The following is a 24,846-nucleotide window of genomic DNA, read 5'->3' as shown; positions in this document are numbered from 1 at the left end:
CGGAGTTCTCTTGTAGAGAAATAAATTAAAACAGGAGGGAAAATGTAAACATATGCAGACAACAATGTTTTTTTGCAAATTTCTACATGTTTTATACTCTAGCATAATGGTAAATGGAGAAATTTTGAAAGTGATGTTACCTTCTCTTTTATATATGGTTTATAAGTTGTGTGGTTTGTTAATATTTTGAAAATATTGTCAGAACAATGGAACTGTGTTCAGATGGGTGCGGTCCTAACCTTGACAAAAGTTAACTTGAAGTTAACTTATTGTCTGCTTTCTAAGTTTTAAGCAGTCAAGCAAGTTAACTTCGTCTTTTGTTGACCAGACCTACTGTCTGCTTTTTTAGGACTGCTGCAGACCTATCGACAGGTCTGCTCCAGACCAGACCTGTGGACAAGTCTAATTTGAACCAGTCCTGAGGACAGGTCTGCCCCAGACCAGACCTTGGACAAGTCTGCTTTTGACCAGTCCTGGAGATAGGTCTGCCTCAGACCAGACCTGTGGACAGGTCTGCTCCTGACCAGACCTGTGGACAAGTCTGCTATTGACCAGACCTGAGGACAGGTCCGCTTATGACATATTATCGTATTTAAGAGTTTTCTTATCAGACTTGAGCCTTAATTGATATATGTAAACAACATTCGCATTGTTTTTCCACAGATATCATTAACTATTTACTTGCTAGACTGTACAAGTCTATTATACAAATTCTCTTTTTTTTATTTGACAATAAACATGTATTATTATATAAATAAAAAACGGCTATACAATCACACAGAGAGTTTTTATTTATTAGAAGGCAGATAGAAAGGTTATCCAACGCATCGGAACAACATTCTTATATCACGGGATATCTTTTTTTTTCCCCAAGTAAATATCTTTTATTATATATCTGCTGTTTTAACAATTTACTCGGATTACAGCATTAGCCCGAGTATCCCTGTAATTAGTTACTGAATTTCCAGGGGAAAATTCATTAAAGTATACTAAAGTTTAAAGTGTAAATTATATATATCACATACACATTCTTTTAAATACAGTGTATACATATTAAGAATAAAATTTCATAGTATAAATCACGTGTTTACAGTAGTCAGCACTTCGGTGTTGACATGAATATCAATTATATTGTCTTATTTTATAAATTATCTGTTTACAAAACTTTGAATTTTTCGAAAATCTAAGGATTTTCTTACGCCCAGGAGTAGATAACCTTAGCCGTATTTTGCACAACTTTTTGGAATTTTGGGTCCTCAATGCTCTTCAACTTTGTATTGGTTTGGCTTTTTAAATGTTTTGATCTGAGCGTCACTGATGAGTCTTATGTAGACGAAACGCGCGTCTGGCGTATTAAATTATAATCCTGGTACCGTTGATAACTATTTACGGAACATCATTTTGCCTTCCGAATTTGTATTCATCGTCCCGTGTTTACATCTTTGACCCAGTTAATTGTACTTGACCTTTTGTGCTGGATTAGTTACAAATCACGGGATATCAACAACATTGTCGACGTTGCTTCGTTCCCCGTTTTTTGCCTGTCCCTTCCTAAATTTTTTATGCATAAATTTATACATGCATGAAATTTCATTGTTATTCAACTTGTTTGCATTGGATTTACTTTTCTATTTTCCGCAGAATATTCAAACAGAATTTGTATAGTGTCCGTAAGAATGCGTTGTGGTAAAAATATCAACATTCTCGTCAAATTCTTCCGATTTATCGAGAGATTTGTCTTTGCCGACTATAATATTTATGTATGGGAGGTCCCATATACTCAATGCGCACTTAAGTTACTGAAATAGTTGTCACTTGACGTTTAACTATAAATATATTCAATCATTCGACAAAATAGATAAACAGTATACTATTTCCAGGAGAGAACCTCGTATACTGTTTTTTGATTAAATCATTGTAAATAGTACAAATGAATTCAGACATGTCAGTCATGTCAGTGTTGGTACTTTGATGATGCGGCATAATAGTTTTGTTTTACACACCATCATGAACTACTATATATGTACTGACTGTTATTATAAATAGAGAGATGAAATGCTGACACTCTCAATTTATTCAGATTTTTTTTGCATTAATAGTTTTCCAATATTATTGATTACGTGTACATTTTGGGTCCTACAAAAATTGCACAGGAGCACCAGGAGAAAACATTAAGACAATCGGTACAATACTATGCGGGTATATAGATTTGCAAATAAAAGTGCACATATGGTCAGTTTTGATTAAATAATTTTATTGTACAAATCAGCATGAGGTATCAAAACTACAACTTCGTTACGTATCAGTATTTTGAGTAAAAAGAGGACATGCTTGCACCCTAAATTTATGCGGAAAAAAATTTGTTGTTATTGTTTTGCAATATTGCTGTCCATTGATGTATACATTGAATCCTGACATGAAAAATATGGCTGATTTACTATGCGGGTATATAGATTTACAAATAAGAGTGCACATATGGTCAGTTTTGGTGGATGTGGTCAAATAATTTTGTTGTACAAATCAGCATGAGGTATTAAAACTACTGAAATTTTTTTACGTATCAGTATTTTGAGTAAAAAGAGGACATGCTGGCACCATGAATTTATGCGAAAACAAATTTGTTGTTATTTCATTGCAATATTGCTGTCCATTGTATCAGGCATTGAATCCTGACATGAAAAATATGGCTAATTTACTATGATGGTATATAGATTTACAAATTAAAGTGCACATATGGTCAGTGTTGGTCAATACAGTCAAATATTGTTGTTGTACAAGTCAGCACGAGTCTTAAAACTACAGAAATTTTGTTACATATCAATATTTTATTTATAAAAGGAGGACATGATGGCATTCTAAATTTATGCGAACAAAAATGTGTTGTTATTCTATCATATGAATTGCAAAATTTCTGTACATTGTATTATACATTGAATCTTGACATAAAAAATATGGCTGATTTACTATGCGGGCACATAGATTTACAATTTAAAGTTCACATAGGGTCAGTTTTGGTTGATGCAGTAAAATAATTTTGTTGTACAAATCAGTATGAGATATCAAATGGGATAATACACATATAGTCAGTTTTGGACAATGCGGTCAAATAATTTAGTTATACAAGTCAGCATGAGGTATCAAAACTACTGAAATTTTGTTACGTATCAATGATTTGAATATAAGGAGGACATGCTTGCATCCTAAATTTATGCGAACATGAATTAAACTATTGCTGATTGTGGCTGCATAAATCAGGGATTATATCTAACAAGGACGTTTACAACTAACATCAACTATACTTCTTTTCAAAGATATACATAATAAAGTGCATATATGATTAAATTTAATAGGTATTGGAACATATATTCAGTGCCTGTTATCGTTGTAACCATGATCGTTTTTATAATAGATAGATTGTCAGATCACAGATAAATTTGTGTTCAAAGCAACGTTTTATGCGTTCTTAATTTTCAAACATTTGTATTTAATCCTGTTTATAAATCGGAAGTATTAATTTTACTTTATTTTCGATGTTTATACTACGAATCAAAGATATGAAAAATATTTTTAAAACATCGATGTAGATCGGTCCTGGTTACAAGTTAACTTAGTGTTGAGCAGACCAGTCAAAAGTTAACATGGGAACAGGTCTGGTTTTGATCGGATTTGTTAAAGCAGAAGCTAACTTATGTTAACTTTGTGGCAGACTGGTTTCGAAGTTAATTTGTGTTAACTTTATGACAGGACTGGTTCCGAAGTTAACTTAATATGTTAACTTATGACAGGACTGGTTCGAAGTTAACTTATATCAATAGCGGACCTGTTTCCAAGTTAACTTTTTGGCAGACAACTAAACAGTCCTAGGACCAAGTCTGCTTTTCAAGTTAACTAGATTTAGTTCCTAGGACTGGTCAGAGCAGTCCAAAATCCGGTCACAGGTTAACTTTGACCAGTCCAAATGACTGGTCATCAAGTTAAATTGCTGTACAGGTTAGGATGCACCCATCTGTAGTTTGATGATTTTGTTTTGCTTACCCTTACTGAAATAACTTTTTAATATATGTTTTGATATAATCTTCAAATAATTGTGATAAAATGTGTAGCATTTAAGATTTCATAGACAAATGTGACACTTGCAGTAACGACAGGTATTTTTTTAATGTGCTTTCCTTGGAAGAAGAGACTTGTTTTTGTCTGAAGTTTCGTTACTTAACATAACAACTGATGATTTGTGGTACTCCTTGAAATAGTATTACCGAAAGAACGAACAAGAGATATAGAAGGAAAAATGTGGTATGCCATCAGTGAATGTTATTTTGAAATTATAACATAATACTGCAAAAGCTGGTGACCGACATGTTTCTTCTGAGATTTCAAAGAATTGTTGCAAAGACAGACATTTTTTATTCCTATTGGAACACGTAAGTAGATAGTATTACCTAAATCCATTTTTCTTTAAAAAAAATATGCATTTATAAAGCTCTGATAAGACCAAAAAGTAAAGTCATGCAGCAGTCAAGTCCCCCCTTTTTAAAAGAAGCAACAAAAACGAAAAAACCAAAACACAACAACAAAACCATGAGGTTTATCTACCATTTGGCTTTGAACCTTATTGTTTTCAGCATGTGACAGTGATACGAACTTCTTTAATACTCCTTTTTCAGACTATACATACATGTAAAATTATGTGAACTTCTTTGAATCTAGTAAGCTTGTTTTTGAAAGACAAAAAATTTAACATGAATGCTGTTTCATGTTTCCTTTCCTTAACCAGATGTATAAGGTTTTGAACATGATAATATCGTAATTGAATGCCGGTCCTTATGAAATATAAATTGTTAAGGCAACAATGCTGCAATGATGCGGCTTTAAAGCACAAAGCCACAACCTGATCAAGCTGACAGAATATTGATGTTGGAGTAGCTTCATTGCAGTGATATTTCCTTTCATAACAATAAGCGCCACAATGTTGCCATAAAGCAAACATTGAGAGCATTATTTTTTAAATCCTGCACGTAATGTACCCCAGGGATAAATAATATGTAAAGAGGCAAATTTGTACATTGTACCTTCTGAAAAGAGGGACGAAAGATACCAAAGGGACAGTCAAACTCATAAATCTAAAACAAACTGACAACGCCATGGCTAAAAAGGAAAAAGACAAAAAGAAAAACAATAGTACACATGACACAACATAGAAAACTAAAGAATTAACAACACGAACCCCACCAAAAACTAGGGGTGATCTCAGGTGCTCCGAAAGGGTAAGCAGATTCTGCTCCACATGTGGCACCCGTCGTGTTGCTTATGTGATTACAAATCCGGTAAATAGTCTAATTCGGTAGGTCACATTCATGAAAGGGAAGGGGATTGTAGTTACGACTAAGGAACATATCCGATATCATTTGTGAACACTTATTACATAACGGTCAACCAACTCGTGATAGCGTCCGTAAAATTTACGAAGGGATGATTTCAACTTCACCATTTGGAACTCTTGGTTCAATAGCTTCCTTGAGAGCAGTAACCCTCTATCGAGAAAATCATGACAGGAAATGCAAGCACGGGAATATAGTATCAATTGGGAGATATATACCCCGTATGCAGGTGCTGCTGGAATGTTGCTACTTAGAAATGGAAAGTTCACAATTGGAAAGCTGAAATCATCTCTTTTGTCGTAAAGTTTTGTTTTCAACCGACCCTCATTGTCAATTTCTAGATGTAAGTCAAGATATGAAGCCGACTTAACTGTATCTGTAGTATTCTTTATCTCCAATTCGATGGGATAGATGCGTTCCAAATAGTCACCAAATTGAAACATAAGCAGTAGTTTCCCTTCCCTTTCTCAATTCTACCCTTGCTAAAATTTTACAGCAGAAAGAAGTTTAGTCAATTATGTCTTGTATTAACACTCTAAAGTCAGCTTGAAAATGCTATTTGTTTAAAAAAAATTGTAGTATAATGTGTTAATCACGACGTAATATTGTTAATCAGACAAAACACAACACTGTTGGCTGAAGTGAGGGGGCTCCTGTTGGGATCATGGAAATTATGTATGTGTTATTGAAGGTATGTTGCATGTTGACACTTCATGAGTGAAACATTTTAAATGTCCTTTTCCTAAATGTGTGAAAATCACATGCATTACCTATATATTGTAGGAAAAACTTCTTTAAAAGTTATAATGAAAGCCATGAAAACCCTGAGCATACAAAAAAAGTCTTGATGTTTAAAAATGCATTGAAAACATTTTCTCTGGTATACATGTATTTAGCACAATACGTGCCTTATCAGACATTTCTCTTCCTTAAAAATTGTGATGCACAGCGCGTTATTCAGTGTGCATCAAATTTTTTATGTTATTTTTTTTAATAGACAGAAAAATATTACAGTCATTCCTTATATGAAATAATTTCAGTATTTTCACAATGGTTCTTAGTTTTTTATGATGCTCTGTGATGCTTACATCTTCTTTCTAAGTTAACTAAGATTTACATGAACAACAAACATAATGTTTTAACAAATGATCATTACACACGTTTGGACATATATCTCCATGTTGTTTATAAAACAATCCAATCTAATCCTCAAAGTTTTGTTTTGGATATCCCAACAGTTTTCAATCGTTATTTACGCTTTAGCAAATAAAACAAGCATTATTTTTAGTACAATTTAATCTAACTCGAAGCTATATCTATGAGAATTATTTCCATCTCAGTCTATAAATAACCTGAAGGTATTTAAAGTCCTATTTTATATCGTATCTATTTGGTTGCATAATGTACCTAAATAATCAATCATATTAAACGTGAAATTTCGTTGGCTTTCGTTCACCAGACTTTCGACTATGTTTACGTTGCTCATCTATTTTTTTTTTTAAATATAACCCCAAACAAAACTGTCATATAAGAGCTTTGTAAAGCTACATATAATACCAGGTTTAACGAACTATTTTCTTCGGGAAAAGCTTGTACCAAATCAGGATCATGGCAGTTGTGTTTTACTTGTTTTGTTGATTGATTGCGAACTTTTGTTTTTATGCAAGTTTATTGAATTTGCCTAGACGTTTTTTTATTTATGTAGCTTTAGAACAAATCTCTTGCAATATTACTTCAAGCTGACACTTTTATATCCTTGTTAGAAACTGTACTGCATTTAGTTATATTCTTTTTTAGCCAAGGCTTTGTCAGTTTATTTTCAATCTATGAGTTTAATTGTATCTCTGGTATCTTGCGCCCTCTTTTAATCTTTTAAATACATATAAAAATATATGTGATAATGAGGAATCATTAAAATACTTTACAATGAATAAACTGCCAATCAATAAACACACAAGTTGAATAAAGGAAACGATTTGTAATTTCATTATATGTTAAACTGTCCGTCCAAATAGGCCCTGCTATCATTCCTCGAGTCATATTGTAACTTTCGGTTAAAACCCGTTGTCCGGTATGAGTCTAAGGTAGAAATACGCAGTGAGGACTGACGTGTTTTGTTTTTGTCATCTTGACACACGAGTGGGTTTTTCAAAACCTTTTTTCAGTTTTATTCGATAATCGTGAAAACTGTTATAGATAAATAAAAACTTGTTTACATATAGCAAACACGATTAACAAGAAATGATCTACAAATCATATATTCTGCATCCACAAAATCCTAGAAAGTTTCCATCAATTTCTTGAAAAATACTTACAGACTAAGTGCTCGTTAACACGATTAAATATTACAAAATTTCATTTACATATAATATAATTTTTTTTATTAATATTTTATTAATTTCAGACGAACACAATGAGTTTATCGCGATATCAAGCGTCCCAAAGACCATTGGTAGAAGTTCAACAGCAATATTTATCTTTTGGAAAATGTTTCCACATTTTTTTCCTTTACAAAACCTGCGAGAGTGATTATAAAGGACTGCCTTAAAAGCTCAGTTGTTATATGTGTTTTGTTGACGCAGGAATTTCTAAAGAGTCAATGGTGTATGAAAGAACTCGATCTTGCTGTGATGGGTCAAATGAAGAACGAAAATAAACAGCCAGTTATTGTTCCTATGGTTTCAGGATTAGACGAATCTGACATCCCTGAATGCGTCTTAGATTATACATACTAAGAACCGATGGACTTTGCTTAAAGCAGGTTAGAAAGAAGAATGGTGTATGCTATTGCAAATCATAAAAATGATACAGAAATAGCTTTAGGCATGCTAGGTGTTTTACAAGCAAATGAAATGTTATCAATTCTATAACTTGGACCAGGAAAATGAACAGATGATATTATCATGTTGCGAGAATTATCCGCTCTTAAAACAGGTTTTTGGTCTAGACTTCAGAATTGAGAAACATTTTGAGCATTGTTCAGTATTCATTATCAATTTTATCATGAATTTTGATAAATTTGTATTTTCTAAAAGCACAAAAGTCCATGATATGATTTCAGAAACATGGAAATTTTCTGTCGATTCTGAACAAAGTGATATTTCCTGTCATGACTTTTTGGAAAATGACACAAATATATTGACCAGTCAGTTTGAGATAGTTCATAATAAAGTGGAACTAATTTTAGTATGTTCTAAACTAAGAATATCAAAGGGGCAATACAGCATGCCTTACAAAGCACTGTTAGTTTCCGATAAAGACACATATCAAGACTGGCCAGAGGGAATACTTTTCGCTTTTGAAGAGACAAATACTATTTTCTATTGTCTATTTACAGACAGTGGCATATTACCTGTAGAGGTGTAGTCACTACATATGTAGGTACAGTCCGTCATCTCTGATTTGATTGTATGTTTATGAATTATTTGTATACTTTATTGCCCATAAAAATTAACACAGTTTAAAAAAAGATTTTTAGTATCAAACAATTGAGAAAATCAAAGCAGATGATTGCGTTTATGTAGAAAAATATCCGTACATACATTTAAAGCTATTGGAAAAATAAGTAAATTTATTTTCTTGAATTAAAGTTGTTTCCTTTTCACCTGCATATATCGAATGCATTGATTAGTGTAAGGAAATAAACTTTCAATACAAATAATCATATTTAGCCAGATCTGCAATATACATCGAGTATTCTAATGCAATAACGTTTTTAACATTCATTTTGATTAGATAACCTCATGGAACGTACACGCAAGCGCAGATGGCATTTGACAGATTTTAAATATATGTTTTAACTGTGGTTTTATGTCAGTTTCATAAGAATGGAGATAACAATATTGTATTGTAAGCTCCGACGGCATCAAATGGGGATGTGATGGTCGCAAATACCCGTTTACTGTCTCCGCTAACGCGTCGCCAGTAAAATTGATTTGCGACCATCAAAATCCTAATGGATGCCGTCGGAGCTTAAAATACAATGCAGTAATCCCCTAAGTACTCTTTTTTTCCGTTATTTGACTCCAGTTCTTTTCATTTCATTATATTACTATTAAACGCAGAGATCCGCAGACATACACTTATATTTTACTCATAAATTCAATTTAAGTCAAAATTAGAACTGAGTGCTCAAAATATAACACATTAGTACTTGTTATTTTAAAAAAGTTCATTTGCCTTGAACATATATCATTCACTGCGGAGTGCAGAACAACAGACAATATGTTTCTGATGAACGCTTTACTAAATTAATCTGACAAAACCAGTTCTAAACATCAATGTACAATATTGTTCATTCAAACGCGTCTTAATTTGGTACCCCATTTTGCACTATTTTATAACCTAAAACCAGCAGGGAGTGGATCAAAGGTCTATGATATAATAAAGACTTTGTATTAAAAAAAAATTCAATTGTGAAAGAGTATAACTATTATAGAACTGAGTTTTTTTTCTTCACATATTTGTGGGAAGACAATGTGATAACTTTGGCCCTAATTTATTCGTCATATTTTTACACACATCTTATTATATTTAATAATTTAAAAATAACATCTCTCATAATTTTGTTCTCTCATGAAAATAATTTTGTAATATTATTAGAGAGCAACATTGGTCTTCAAAACAGCAAAAACTTATAATGTAATTACAAAAACAAAATACGACTGAGTCATAGACTAATAGTAAACTAAAAACCAAGCATGGACTATGAATGCTTACTTAAAGACTTTCATAACCATATGGAATTCCTTTGTTTTTGTCTCCCATTTGATATTTGTTGTATCGGTATCGTGTGTTGGTGTGATCAGTACTGTTAAATACTATCAGGCATTCTGTTGTTTTTGTTTATGTTTATGAAACAATTTCTAAACAGCCTTTTGTCGAATCTCATGATAAACAGGTAAAAGAAGATGTGGTATGAGTGTCAATGAGACAACGCTCCATCAAAGTCAAAATTATTAAAAGTTAACCATTATAGGCCAAAAAATGGTATTCAAACGGTGGCTTGGCTCACACTGAACAGTAAGCTATAAATAACCCCAAAATCACTAGTATAAAACCATGCAAACAGGAAAACCAACCGTCTAATATACATGTAAATCAGGAACACTTATGAACCACAACAACACACGACGACTACTGAACAGCAGATTTCTGTCATAGGATTGTTGCAAACAATTGCGTCTTGTTAAACGGTTTACTAGATACCAAACCTCATATGAAACAACACTGTAACATCACAACATAGAAATAAACGCTATAATTAGTTATCAAAAGTACAAGGATTATAATTTAGTACGCCAGACGCGCGTTTCGTCTACATAAGACTCATCAGTGACGCTCATGTCAAAATATTTATAAAGCCGAACATGTACAAAATTGAAGAGCATTAAGATTCCGAAATTCCAAAAAGTTGTGCCGAAAATACCTAAGGTACATGTAATCTATGTCTGGGATAAGAAAATCCTTAGTTTTTTGAAAAATTCAAAAGTTTTGTAAATTGGAAATTTATAAAAATGACCACATTAATGTTATTCATGTCAACACCGAAGTGTTGACTACTGGGCTGATGATACCCTCGGGGACGAAACGTCCAACAGTAGTGGCATCGACCCAGTGGTGTCAATAGTACCAGGATTATTATAGTATTACATTAGACTCATCAGTGACGCTCATGTCAAAATATGAATAAAGCCAAACAAGTCTAATAAAGTTGAAGAGTATTTAAGATAAAAAAAATCCAAAATGTTGTCCCAAATATGGCTAAGGTAATCTATGCCTGGGATAAGAAAATCTACAGTTTTTTGAAAAATTCAAAAGTTTTGTAAACAGGACAAATATATAAAATATCAACCAAACTCAGACAACTATAACCTTGAACAAATATCCGCCGATTACAAAAATATACAAGATAGAAATAAGTTTGTTGTCAGGTCTACTGTTTAAATGGGAAAAGAAATATTTTAACAAAATACATAATTTTGCTGTTCCTTGTCCGACGGAGTGAAATTTATAGTCATACCAAACACACATCAAAGCTGGTATATATTATAGAAGATATAACCCTGAATGACCAAACATTAAATAACAAAAAAATATTACAAATTGTATAGGCCGAGTTAAAAAGAATGTACGATTTGAGAATACTTATAGTTGATGACAGCTAGTTAAAAGCCAAAACCAACAATAAAAAATCTTAAATCATGTATATATTAAGCATATCTTTTGGACTCACTTTTATATGACTTTTGTATGTGAAAATCTTCATATTCGCATGACTATAGTCATAGTTTTTAGTGAAATTGAAGTAACAAAAGCAAAGACCGCTTTAACCACAACAGAAATAAAAGTATTAAACTTCTCCAAAAAGAAAGGCACAGGTTTTGCTTCATGCAAATTGTTTCTTCACTGGTTGAATTCCCCTTCTTAAAATATGAAACTAAACCAATTCAAATCAATTCGGTTACTAGATTAGGGAAACAGACACATTTATGGGAAACCTAGTGGATAAACGTAGATATGATTTTGTGTATATTCAACTGCATCTGAATATTGAAAATGTCAAAACAATAAAGACTGAAACAGTAATAAAATGAATGCCTTAAAAAATACTGAAAAGACAGCCATTAATTGTAAACTATGAAAAAAAAATGTTATACAAACGAAGGCGGCAGTGTTAACGAAGAAAGTTATACGAATATACTTATAATACAGTGTGATGATATACAAAATACTCATGAATTTCAAAGTAGGCTCTGACTTTTCAATTAAATTATTACGGAAATTCATTATCAATTCCATTTAAAAAAAGTTTTCTAGAACTCATATCAACTAAACAGTACATTTTATTTCTGAAACATTCAGTTTTATTCACTCAATATTATACATAAATATTTACAATGGAAGTTAAAACGTGGACTAATGTTTAGTACATGTTACTTGGAACTGTTGTACATTTGTTCCTTAGAATGCACCGCAATCAGCTTTAGGTATTATTTCCATTGGTTTAAGTGACATCTTTACCATCAAATCGGTGTTTCCTGATAAAGAAAAATCCATATAATTAATTTTCTTTAATATCAAAGTTTTTCCGCTTCGTAAATACCTATAATTATTCTTTTTATGTTATCATGAATAATTCAGTGAGTTAAAACTTAAAAAACAAATGTTAAAATCAAAGGATAAAATGCTAGTATGCCACCTTGTCATTTAGCTCAACAATATTGTATAGTACAAATTGATAATCTTTTGAGATAAATGTAGTGTTACTGCAGGATAATTTTTATATAATGTGCATAACATACAAGAAATTATTTTGATTGGTCCGCTGGCATTGTTTTCTTTGTTTACTTCAAAGATGATATAGTTTCTGATTGCTTATGATATATCTTAGGAGGTTTAGTGTCAATATAATAACACTCAGGCATTCCCTCATTTTGTTATCTCAGTTGCCGTATATAGGAATAATCAACAAGAATCGGACGACAAAATTTATAATCGACGACTTTCAAGCTTTAAGCAGTCTTATTATTCTTAGAAATTATACACTATAACGTGAAACTTTATAAAAAATAAATAGGAATATTTTATTATTTCTATGAAACTTTAGAAACGTTTTTCAAAATAACATTCCCAAAATAGTTTTCTCTCATTTTTATTTCCTTATCACAAAATTTAAGATTAAACAAAACAGGAAAAGATAAAGAAAACATACACACTATTGAAGGAAATAACAACAACAAAAATATGAGTCATTAATTGAGGTCAAGGGCTTGGTTTATCGCAAAGGATATTGATAAGTTTAAATAAGGAAACATTTATGTTAGCGACCAAATTGAACCACAAGCTCGATTTCTTAATGTCAAAATTAAATTTGGCCTCTCTTACGTTAAATGTTAAATGCCCCTATTTCCACATGTGTACAACTGGATAAAATATTCACAGGGGTAAATAAAAATACTTTAGAGTACAGTGTGTTGGTTGTTCTAAAGAAGTAAGTTAATCATCAAAGATGTATATAGATTATAGTATTTAAAGTATATAAAATTTAATGTATACTTGATTAAAATTATGTATTTCCTGTTTGCTGTTTCCTGGCAGCCAAATACAGATAACGAGCGACAAAATTTTATTAAACAGGTTGGGAACAAACCCCCTGGATGGTGATTATACCTGTATAGAGGGATAAACCTTCTTAAGAGGGATAAAATTATCCCTCTATAGAGGGGTATTTGTGTTTGCACTGGATTTAAAGAAAATTAGGGCAGAATGGCATTTTCTAATTATATTGGCTATAAACTCTAGCAGTAGGTGCATCAACATATGCACTTCACTAAAAATTGGGATAACCCGTTTTCTGCTAAAGTGACAAAACTTGAAATCTATTGTATACCTATCTGAACACCTGATCAACATCAAAAGGAATAGTTGACCTTTAAATTTCATGTTAAATCTAACAATAGAAATTCTGTTCAGTGAGGCATAAGTGAGTAGAATTTACCTGATCATCACAGCTTTCAATCATGGTGAACAATAGATTTTATATTTAGTCAGATAAGCAGCAAACTGGGCATGTGCATATTAAACTAAGTACATCAATTGGTGCATCAACTGTTGCATGTTACTGCCATAATAAGTAGAGAATGCCTTTCTGCCTTGTTTTGATTTAAATCCAGTCTAAACAAAAATACCCCTCTATAGAGGGATAATTTTATCCCTCTATAGAAGCTTTATCCCTCTATACAGGTATAATCACCATAGAGAGGGTTTGTTCCCAACCTGTTAAAGGAAAATACACATATTGTAGTAAAAAAACGAAACCAAGCAAAAAATCCTATTTTACGCGAATAAGAAGGGGGGAGAATACAAACGAGAAACCAAAGGGATAATCATAATTTAAATCGATGACAAACTCAAAATAGTATGGCAAAATATTAAAAACGAACAAAAGACACAGGGTTGCGAGACGTTATAAGACTGAAAACCGACAATACAAAATGGTTGATTTTTTTGAAACAAAATCAAATTACTTACAAGTGTTGAAGAGCAGTCAAGCCTTGAAATAAATTCCCATCTAGCGTTGTAATTCGATTGCCCTTGGAGATCCTGAAAAATATAATTTTTTACTTCCTCTTTTACATTTGTGACAGTTCATAATTAAACTGTTCTATGTAGAAAATAGTAAGCAACTAAAAGTGAGGTAAACAATACAAAAATGTCATAAGACGCAAAACACCTTTTCTTGGTCCTGTTTCCTATCAACGTTAAACGCATCACTACAAATTATTTTATGGAAGTGGCATCAGTTTAACTGTATTTATACACCAGACCCTACTGTACTGGTTACCGGAATTTCTGATACACCAAACCTGGCACCTTTTATCTGAGAAACAGGTCATTCCAAATATTTCTGCAAACAAATTCGCTCATGCCAGTGCTAATACAATCGAAAGACATTTATCTTAGTTGATACACTGATTATTAATTAAAAACTACAAAGACGGCTAAGTAAGATTTGATTTTTTTTCTAAAATTCATATCAGTGGAATTTGAAGCAAAGATTTTATGGAAAAAAGCATCATTCGACATAATTTGAAACCGTACTCGTGCGAATTTCTACATAACATTTAGCGATAGTTAGGTTATTCATTGTGCGAGCAAAATAGACATAATTGGTAAACATTGCAACATTTAGGTACAGTTATCAACATTATGTAGTAATCTTAATCACTTTAAAAAAAATTGCGTCACACAAAAAATACAAAATGGCATATAGACACTCTATATATCAAGCAGATGAGCAAAAATGAAAGACAAAGATACAAAAAAAGAGCATAGCACAATATCACAAGGGCAGGATAAATAAAAAGCCACGCCTAAAACATATTACAAAAATGGACTAAAAAATTAAAATACCCTAACAAAATGAACACAATTGTTCATGAAATGAAATTGAAAGACAGTACAACAACAGCACATGTCGAAATGGTTTGTTTCGCATAACCAATTCACTTACAAGATTCCAAGAGCCGCCCAACATCTGAATAAGTTCGCAACGATAACGGTGATCAGTTTTCTGTTCAAGTTCCTGAAAATAACGTTTTTAAAATTTATTTCTGCATTTCATTTGTTATATCCATGAAATTGATGTAGCTATTTGAATGAAAACTATTACTGATGTATAATTGTATTGATTAATAGCGGTATAGGATAATAAGTACCATCCCATGGTTTTTCTTTAAAATGTATCTTTTTTATGTTTGAAATGGAGTTTGTTTTTGATTTTTTGAAAAATTTGAAATCTTTCGGAATCTTCTACATTTTGAGTCTATATTTGTAGGAATTTATCAATTTCAGTCAAAACATGAGGTATATGTTATGTACAAGTTGTAATGTGGTAAAGTTATCAGTATTTTATGACCTGCTGAATAAAAATGGATGATGCAAGCCCCCAGTCTTTTGCTTCGGATATTTTCACAACTTCATAATGTAGTCTAATAAATGGCATTGAAACAAAAACATTATAAGACCACACAAAGATTTTGTATGGATATGAATATGGTAAAATGAGAAAAATAAAATTAGAATTTCAACCATTCAGGTATTCTCATTTTCAGTTTGAAGACAAGGAAAATAGCCCTAACTGTTAGGTTGAAGTATATATTTTTTTAATTTAAAACATTACGCAGGTACATTTCATAAGATAAACCTGTGTCACCTGTTGCAAGAAGGTAGGTATAAAAAAATTTATAACTTGTACAAAAACCCTGTACAAATTATAATTTGTACAAACTTTTATCTTGTACACAACATATATAAATAAGGCTTTAGCATAAAGACAATTTGTTTATACCTACACATACAAAATAGACAACTTACTAGTCGGTATAAGTCAAGGCTCCGTGATGAAGACAGTACCTTGACCTAGAATTGTTTACTTTTATAAATATTTACTTGGATATGGAGTTTCTTATTGCCGCTCATATAACATCTTCCTGTATATAGGAGGTATGCAATGGAACATGTGAAAAAGAGCATACGGTAATGTCACAATCAGAGAAAAAAACAGGAAAGAGAAGTGGTTATTACAATGAGACATATTCATTTCATATGTGACACAGATGAACCATATCGGTACCGGTTAGATCGCAAAACCTTCACAAGGATGACGTCAACTTTAACACTTTGAACCCTTGGTTCAATTACTTCTTTCTTAGCAGAGGCATTTAAATACAATAGGAAACGCAAACTCTGGAATAGTGTATAGTAATAACATTAACGGTACCAATTTTCCTGCACCAGATGCGCATTTCGACAATACATATCTCTTCAGTGATGCTCGTGGCTAAAATATTTGAAATCCAAATTTTATATAAAAGATGAAGAGCTATAAATCCAAAAGGTCCAAAAACGTAAAGCCAAATCCGTGAAAGGAATCAGAGCTTTGCATGAGGGAGATACATTCCTGAATTTATAATAATTTCTAACATTTTTTTACAGCAAATTTAAATAACACAAAACATCCGTATTTTCATGCCAGTACCGAAGTACTGGCTACTGGGCTGATGATACTTTCGGGGACTAACAGTCCACCAGCAGAGGCATCGACCCAGTGGTAGTAATAACATTAACGGTACCAATTTTCCTGCACCAGATGCGTATTTCGACAACACATGTTTCTTCAGTGATGCTTTTATATAAAAGATGAAGAGCTATAATCCAAAAGGTCAAAAAAAAAGTAAAGCCACATCCGTGAAAGGAATCAGACCTTTGCATGAAGCATGAATAGGAGATGAAATGGCAAGTTTACAAATCGGAGTATCAAATCATCTATGCTACCCTACAGTTTTGTCGTTAACTGACCCCATACATATTTTTTCAATTTATAGGCGTAAATGACGATGAGTTGCATACTTAACTGTATCTGTAATATCCTTTATTTCAATTTCGACGGATAGACGAATAAAAAATAAGTAGTTCAAATCAATATTTTTATGAGTGTTGTTTCTAAAATTTATAAACGAATTTTGTGTTCTTAAAATACGCTGTTATATTTTTTTTCAAATTATTTGAAAGTCAGGTATGTATCTCCCTCATGTGTAACTCTGATTCCTTGTCCTGCTTTTTTATATCTTTTTATCGGTTCATTGCTCTTCATCCTTTAAATAAGCTTAAGAAGTTTTAGATATTTTGGTGTCAAAAATGCGCATCTGGTGCAGAAACATGGGTACCGTTTATGGTATTCATTACATATCGAGGGTGTATATCAGTAAATTGATCATAACATTCTGCTGTTTGAAGACATGATCTCAATTTAAAAAAAATATATATCTTATCTATTTACTTTGTAATACCCCAGTCCCTCTAGGCCACGATCGCACTACGACCTGTGAACAAAATGCTAATTTTCACGAGTGTAGTGCGATCGTGTAGATCGCAGTGTGGTCGGAATACGGTCATGGTGAGGTCTTGGAGATCGTGATGAGCGTGGCCAACTTAAAACATGTTAAAAACAAGCGTAGTGCGGTCGTGGCGAAATCAGGTCGTAGTGGAAGCGTAGTGAGAGCGCAGTAAGGTCGTAGTAAGATCGTAAAGGTCGCTGTGCCATCGTAGCGAGAGCGTGATTCTATTCGGGGAGACTACGCTACGATCTCACAGCGACGTTATTACGACCTCTCTATGATCATTACGTTCTCACCGCGACCCAACTACACACCCTCTACGACTATACCAAGTTAACACCACGCTCTTCAAGACCATAGTACGATTCTTGCACGCTTATGCCGTCCTCACCACGCTCTTCTTTTGACCTGTATACGTTCGTTCTACGACTATTTCGAGTTATTGTCAGGCTCATTGTCATTGTCACATAAATATATAAATGCTCTCCAGTTTTTGTTTAAAACATCAATTTGAATTGAACCATGGAAACACAAGACCATGTACATGTAGTTCTGCTTCTTCAATCAAAACCTCAGATACAAAATCTCAACGACCAAGCCATGATATTGTTATTGAGAGAGCGAAGAAGAAGGATTCGAAGAACATTTAGACGACGTAGGTCCTTTTGGTTTCGTCCTTGGTTAGCAACGGATAGGAGACTCCAGTTTGGTCATTATGATAAGTTGATAAAAAAGTTAAGAATTGAGGATGAACCTTTCTTCTTCAATTTTTTAAGAATGCCTCCAGAGATGTTCGATGGTGGCATGTCTGTGTTGTTCCCGTAAAATATTCTTATAAATGAGAAATAGAAGAAATTAAACAGTATTCATATGGAGTTCGGTGCTGATAGTAGTTATCAAAGGTACCAGGATTATAATTTAATACGCCAGACGCGCGTTTCGTCTATATAAGACTCATCAGTGACGCTCATATCAAAATATTTATAAAGCCAAACAAGTACAAAGTTTAAGAGCATTGAGTATCCAAAATTCCAAAAAGTTGTGCCAAATACGGCTAAGGTAATCTATGCCTGGGATAAGAAAATCCTTAGTTTTTCAAAAAATTCAAAATTTTGTGACAGGAAATTTATAAAAATGACCACATTATTGATATTCCTGTCAACACCGAAGTGTTGACTACTGGGCTGGTGATACCCTCAGGGACGAAACGTCCACCAGCAGTGGCATCGACCCAGTGGTGTAAATAGTTATCAAAGGTACCAGGATTATAATTTAATACGCCAGACGCGCGTTTCGTCTATATAAGACTCATCAGTGACGCTCATATCAAAATATTTATAAAGCCAAACAAGTACAAAGTTGAAGAGCATTGAGTATCCAAAATTCCAAAAAGTTGTGCCAAATACGGCTAAGGTAATCTATGCCTGGGATAAGAAAATCCTTAGTTTTTCAAAAAATTCAAAATTTTGTGACAGGAAATTTATAAAAATGACCACATGCATTATTGTTGAGAGCGTAGTAAGATCGGGGTATGAGCATGGTATATAAGGTCGTACTAAGGTCGTGGGACGAGCGTGCTGTAATCGCAGTAGAAGCGTGGTAAGATCGTGTTGCAATCGCATAAATCGCGGTATGGTTGTAGTGAGAACGTGAAGAGCGTAGAAAGGTCTTGATAATCGTAGTGAGGTCGCAGAATAAACGTGGTGAGAACGTGGGATAATCGTAGCGGGATCATTGTATAAGCGTAATGACGACGTAGAAGCATCGTTAAAGCAACGAAAATGTACATTTTCATGCCACTTATACCGCGATCTCACCACGAAATTTATTTTAGATCGTGGTGAGCGACGGGCGATCGTGGTCTAATGGGATTGGGGCTTAAACGACATACACCTATTTCTTGGTAGCATTTAAATCGTTGGTAAAATTAAAAATACATGTATAAGGAATAGAGAAATTACCATGAGATAATGTTATTTTAGGTTCAATATGTATAGAATGAGAAATAAGTTGTAATTCACGCAGCAAAACATAAAAGCTAGGATTTTTTTCCCGATTTAGTTTTGAAGTCTTGAAGAGCAGTCAAACCTTGGAATAATTTAGCATTTAACGTTTTGATCGGACTGCTGTTCAGGTGCCTAAAAAATGTATTTCTGCATTAGTCATATTCACAAATACAAACATTGTTTCGTTTAAAAAGTATCGGAAAGACAATTGTTGAAAAACAATGCATACCCTGAAATATGCTTCTAATATTAATATTCATGGTTTGCACTTGTATATATTCTTCAATGTCTTCTAAAAGCAAAATTTAAAACTCATGTTTATTATCAGTATTACTGCATTTTTAATGAGTTATAATAAGTATTAACAGTGTTAAAAACCTCTATAATTATAATTGCGAGTCTTTCCTGTTTGTATACAATTTCTCAAGTACAAGTTGTTATAATAAAATCTACTAAGTGTAGTAACACAATCCTATATACAAGTAGATAAAGTGAGATTTGTTATAAAACATTTTGCAATATTTATAACATGGTGGAGTAAAACAGATCTAGCTCTGTTATATCAACTCATCATATATACCGCGGGTAAAATTTTATTTTTGCCCTAGACGCGCGTTTCGTCTACAAAAGTTTCACCAGCGACGCTCAAATAAAAAAATGTTAGAAAGGCCAAAAAAGGTACGAGGTTACAGATTTGAGGACCAAAAAATCCTAAAAGTTTTGCCATATATAGCTTAGCGTTACATTTTACCTTTTGATATATATAGCTGGGGTTTGATTAAATTATGTTTGATGCAACTATATCATATCCTTGATATATACTTCTTTGGTCAAGACCAGGAGACATACATACAGATACCATAATGGCGAATTCAAAATATACACAGTTGGTTATTAGTTGACTTGGTACAGGCATTTTATTTTGTAGAAAACGATTGGTTTACCTATATTTTAACTTTCTAAATCCCTTATTTTTATGACAGTCACATATAGTTCCATTATATTGAGCACAGACATCATTGGTAAGAATGGCATCATTCGGGTACAGTAGTCATCATAATCTTAATCACATAAATATATATTGTTTTGTCACACAAAGAAATACAAAACGGCATATAGACACTTTATATATTAAGCTGATTAGCAAAAATGAAAGACAAGGATGCAAAATGTGAGCACAGCACAATATCATAATGGCAGGATAAACAAAAAGTCACGCCAAAAAGACATTACAAAAAATTGAATTACTTAAATAAAAACAAAAAAGAATGCAATTGTATATGAAATAGAATAAGAAGGACAATACAACAACAGCAAATGTCGGAAATGATTCTTTGCAGAACCAATTTACTTACAAGATTACAAGAGCCGTCGACCATTGGAACAAGTTAGCAACGATCATGGTGGTCAGTTTTCTATTCAAGTTCCTGAAAATAACGTTTTCGAAATTTATTTCTGCATTTCATTGGTAACATTCTTGAAATTGATATACTAGTAGCTATTTGAATAAAAACTGGTACTCACGTTTAACTGTAATGATAAGCGGTATAGTACCATCTCATGGTTGTTCTTTTAAATGAATCTTTATTTAGTTTGTTTTTGATTTTATGAAGAATTTTAAATATTTTGGAACCTTCTACCTTTTGATTTTTTATTTGTAGGAATTTATCAATTAAAGTAAAACATAATGTATATAAATAAGGCTTGTTTATACCTATACATACAAAATATACAGCTTGCTGTTGGGTGTAAGTCAAGGCTCCGTGATGAAGACAGTACCTTGACCCATAATTGTTTACTTTTATAAATTTGTTCTTAGATATAGAGTTGTCTCATTGCCACTCATATAACATCTTCCTGTATATAGGTACTAAGTAGTCTACAATAGAACATGTGAAAAAGAGGGGGAAGGAACATTTTAAACCCGCAAGTCGAAGAGACGTGGCAAAGCCATGACAATATAACACTGAACACTGACGAATAGCATATACAACACTATATACAAAATTAAAGACTGTGCAATACTTAAACTCCGATATGATGATAGGTAATCCAGTATAGAAGGCAGATATTGCTCCCAAAGCAACACTTGTACTGCTCATTGTTAGTTAAAATTCTGTGATAACATCTTTTTAGCATACGGTAATGTCACACTCAGAGAAAAGAACAGATAACAGGGAAGTGGTTATTACATATTCCTGTCATATGTGACATAGATGAATCATATCGGTACCGGTTAGTTGATGATCGTGAAACCTTCACAAGGATGACGTCAACTTTAACACTGTGAACCATTGGTCAAATTACGTTTTTTAGCAGAGGCATTTAAATTACTTTGTAAACGACATACACCTATTTCTTGGTAACATGTAAATCGTTGGTAAAATTAAAAATATAGGGAAAAGAGAAATTACCATACGATAATGTAATTTTAGGTTAAATATTTATATAATGAGAAATTAGTTGTAATACAAGCGGCAAAACATAAAAGCAAGGATTTTTTCCCGATTTTATTTACTTACAAGTCTTGAAGAGCAGTCAAACCTTGGAATAAATTTGCATTTAACGTTTTGATCGGACTGCTGTTCAGATGTCTGAAAAAAAAATGTATTTCTGCATTAGTCATATTCATAAATACAAACATGTTTTTGTTTGGAAAGTATCGGAAAGACATTTATTGAAAAACAATGCATACCCTGAAATATGCTTTTAATATCACTATTCATGGCTTTGCACATTTATATGGAAGATTTTAATTGATTATTTCAAAGAATGCTGACATCATTTCTACATTTTCATAGAAAGAAATTTCAAATCCATTACTATAGTGGTCCTTATGAAATCTAGAATAAAATGAAGTCAGACAGTGTATTTAGCAAAGCTGTTTGTTTTGAATTGAACAAAGTCTTTTTATTGTTCTTTTTTTGCTTTGCTTTCTTAACGTTGATATTCTGATTTGCTCACAAAACAATAGATAGTTCTTTTGAGTTCTTATTAGAAAATATAATGACAAAATCAATCATCATTGCTGAGCATAATAGTTATAACGACAAATTATTTCATAAATGGTTTTTGAAACGGTGTAGTATGCAAATTGTCTGAATAAATGGATGTGTATGTCAAAGAAGTGGGCTTTGAATGCAGGATTTAAAATGATTTCTCTGAAAATGAAAAAAAATGCCAAAAAACGATAAATAATGACAAATATACAAAATGATGTTAGTGACAATATTGTTCAAATAAACAGACGAGTACATCAAACAAAAATGGACATCTTATAATAACATATACAAATAGTTGTTCATATTAGTCATAACGATGTTTAAAAAAGAATCCAGTCTCAACAGTTAATGATAAAAATTTCCGGTTATTTCTCACAGCTAGAAAATCACAAACTTCCTTCTCAAACTGGAAACATGACAAGGTCACAGGAAAAAACAAAGAGGAATACTTGGAAATCATAAATATTTGTGGGACAATATATAGATAATAAAAAACTAAACTTATTTCCATAATTATATCTTATAGAAAAAAGAATAAAAGAGTGAATGATATATATTCAAGATTTAAAAGATTTATATACACTTATTAACAATGTTGGAAACAAAATAAATTGTGTTTCCTGTTTGTATGCTATTTGTACAAGTTGTTATAATAAAATCAACTTGGTGTAGAATCATAATGATATCTACAAGAAAGGAAAGTTTGATCTGTCATAAACTTTCCCAAAATATTCATAGCATGGTGGAGTCAAACAGAACTAGCTCTGTTACATGAACTCATCATAAATACCAGGATAACAATGTTATATTTGCGAGAGACGCGCGATTCGTCAACATGAGACTCACCATTGGCACTCGATCAAAAATGTTAAAAAAGTGCAACATTAAGTACGAGGTTGAAAAGCATTGAGGACCAAAAATCCACAAAAGTTTTGCCATATATAGCTAAGCGTCACTTTTTTGAACATATAGCTGAAATTTCATAAAATTATGTTTGAAACAACTATATACTACCTTGATATTAAGCTATTTTGGTGAAGACCAGAAAACATCAATACAGATACAATGATCGTGAATTCAAAGTTATAAACATTTGATTAATTTTATAAATCATATTGGGGTTTCCTTGTACCATTTAGGGAGAAGGAGCACGTATTTCAAGCATTTACTGATAAAAATAAAATTACCACACCTCTATATAATATGAAAAGTAAATTACAGAATAATGAGATGCATTTTTTATTATATTCATCAAAAAGAAATCCTCTTCCGTTCTTATCTCAATAAAAAGATATTTTTTGTTCACTTACCTGTTTGGTCCTGACATCCATTTAACTAATGTTACTTTCATTACTTCCGTATAAATTGATATACACATATTCAAACCACTTCGAAAATTCAATGTGTATACATGAAATTTAAACTTCAATCCGACAATGCATGTTAAAATAGTGTATATGAAGAAACATGGAAATGTACTCAATAATGTGCAGAACAAAAATGTTTTCTTTCTTTTTGAATAGCATGTATGTATGCAATGGTCGGCAACTTTATCATCTCCGATCTTGAAAGTAAACGGAAATTACTCATCCCCTTAAACATTCAACGAAATAGCACTTCATTGGTCCTTGACGTAGCCTATTCAAAAAATAAATTGAAGATTTGCTAGTTAATATGATTTCCCAAACGTGTTGATAGGTCGAGTGATCTCGCCTACAACAACATTATTGTTTCTGTAATAATAATTTATAATTCGTATTCATTTTTATTTCTAGAACGATGAATTCGATAAAATATAAAATAAACACACAACACACAATATAGGATTTCCTTAAACACATGAAATATTTGCCACTTTGAAGTTTAGCAACCAACAAACAATCAATCACAGTGAAGGAAAACAATACATTGTTTGTTTCTGACAAATTTCAGGAAAACCTCAGAGGAAGATGATTTTGTTATAATAACAGCTGGTACAAGATGCTACATCATAGAATTTATACTTCCAGATAACTGCTTAATAGCCTTAGTTAAAAAGTTAAAACTAGATTGGAGACAT

General features: G+C 32.3%; 1 protein-coding gene across 2 annotated transcripts; it reads right to left on the bottom strand.

The window, feature by feature from the left end:
* Nucleotides 1–12,205: 12,205 nt before the first annotated feature.
* LOC134716141 (toll-like receptor 6) lies at nt 12,206–24,255 on the bottom strand. Of its 2 annotated transcripts, none has more exons than XM_063578933.1 (6): nt 24,098–24,255; nt 22,308–22,379; nt 21,141–21,212; nt 15,394–15,465; nt 14,408–14,483; nt 12,206–12,418 (listed from the first exon to the last, which is right to left on the bottom strand). In XM_063578933.1, exons 1-5 carry the CDS (start codon nt 24,163–24,165, stop codon nt 14,408–14,410), a joined length of 360 nt encoding a protein of 119 aa, XP_063435003.1. In that variant the 5' UTR covers nt 24,166–24,255; the 3' UTR covers nt 12,206–12,418. The 2 variants fall into 2 exon arrangements, with proteins under 2 accessions (XP_063435003.1, XP_063435002.1); XM_063578932.1 differs by having other exon boundaries at nt 14,412–14,483.
* Between the last annotated feature and the right edge of the window lie 591 nt (nt 24,256–24,846).

This window comes from Mytilus trossulus, chromosome 4 (assembly GCF_036588685.1).
Source record: "Mytilus trossulus isolate FHL-02 chromosome 4, PNRI_Mtr1.1.1.hap1, whole genome shotgun sequence".
NCBI lineage: Eukaryota > Metazoa > Mollusca > Bivalvia > Mytilida > Mytilidae > Mytilus > Mytilus trossulus.
Note: the sequence above shows the minus strand (reverse complement) of the source record. Positions and strands in the feature narration are given on the sequence as shown.

Bases quoted from the DNA above. Each gene is read 5' to 3' on its own strand.
- LOC134716141 (XM_063578932.1), bottom strand. From the start codon at position 24,165: ATGTGTATATCAATTTATACGGAAGTAATGAAAGTAACATTAGTTAAA. The intron at 22,380-24,097 runs GTAAGTGAACAA...TTTTTTTTTCAG, and splicing joins TGGATGTCAGGACCAAACAG to ACATCTGAACAGCAGTCCGA. The intron at 15,466-21,140 runs GTAAGTAAATTG...CGTTATTTTCAG, and splicing joins TCGACGGCTCTTGTAATCTT to GAACTTGAACAGAAAACTGA.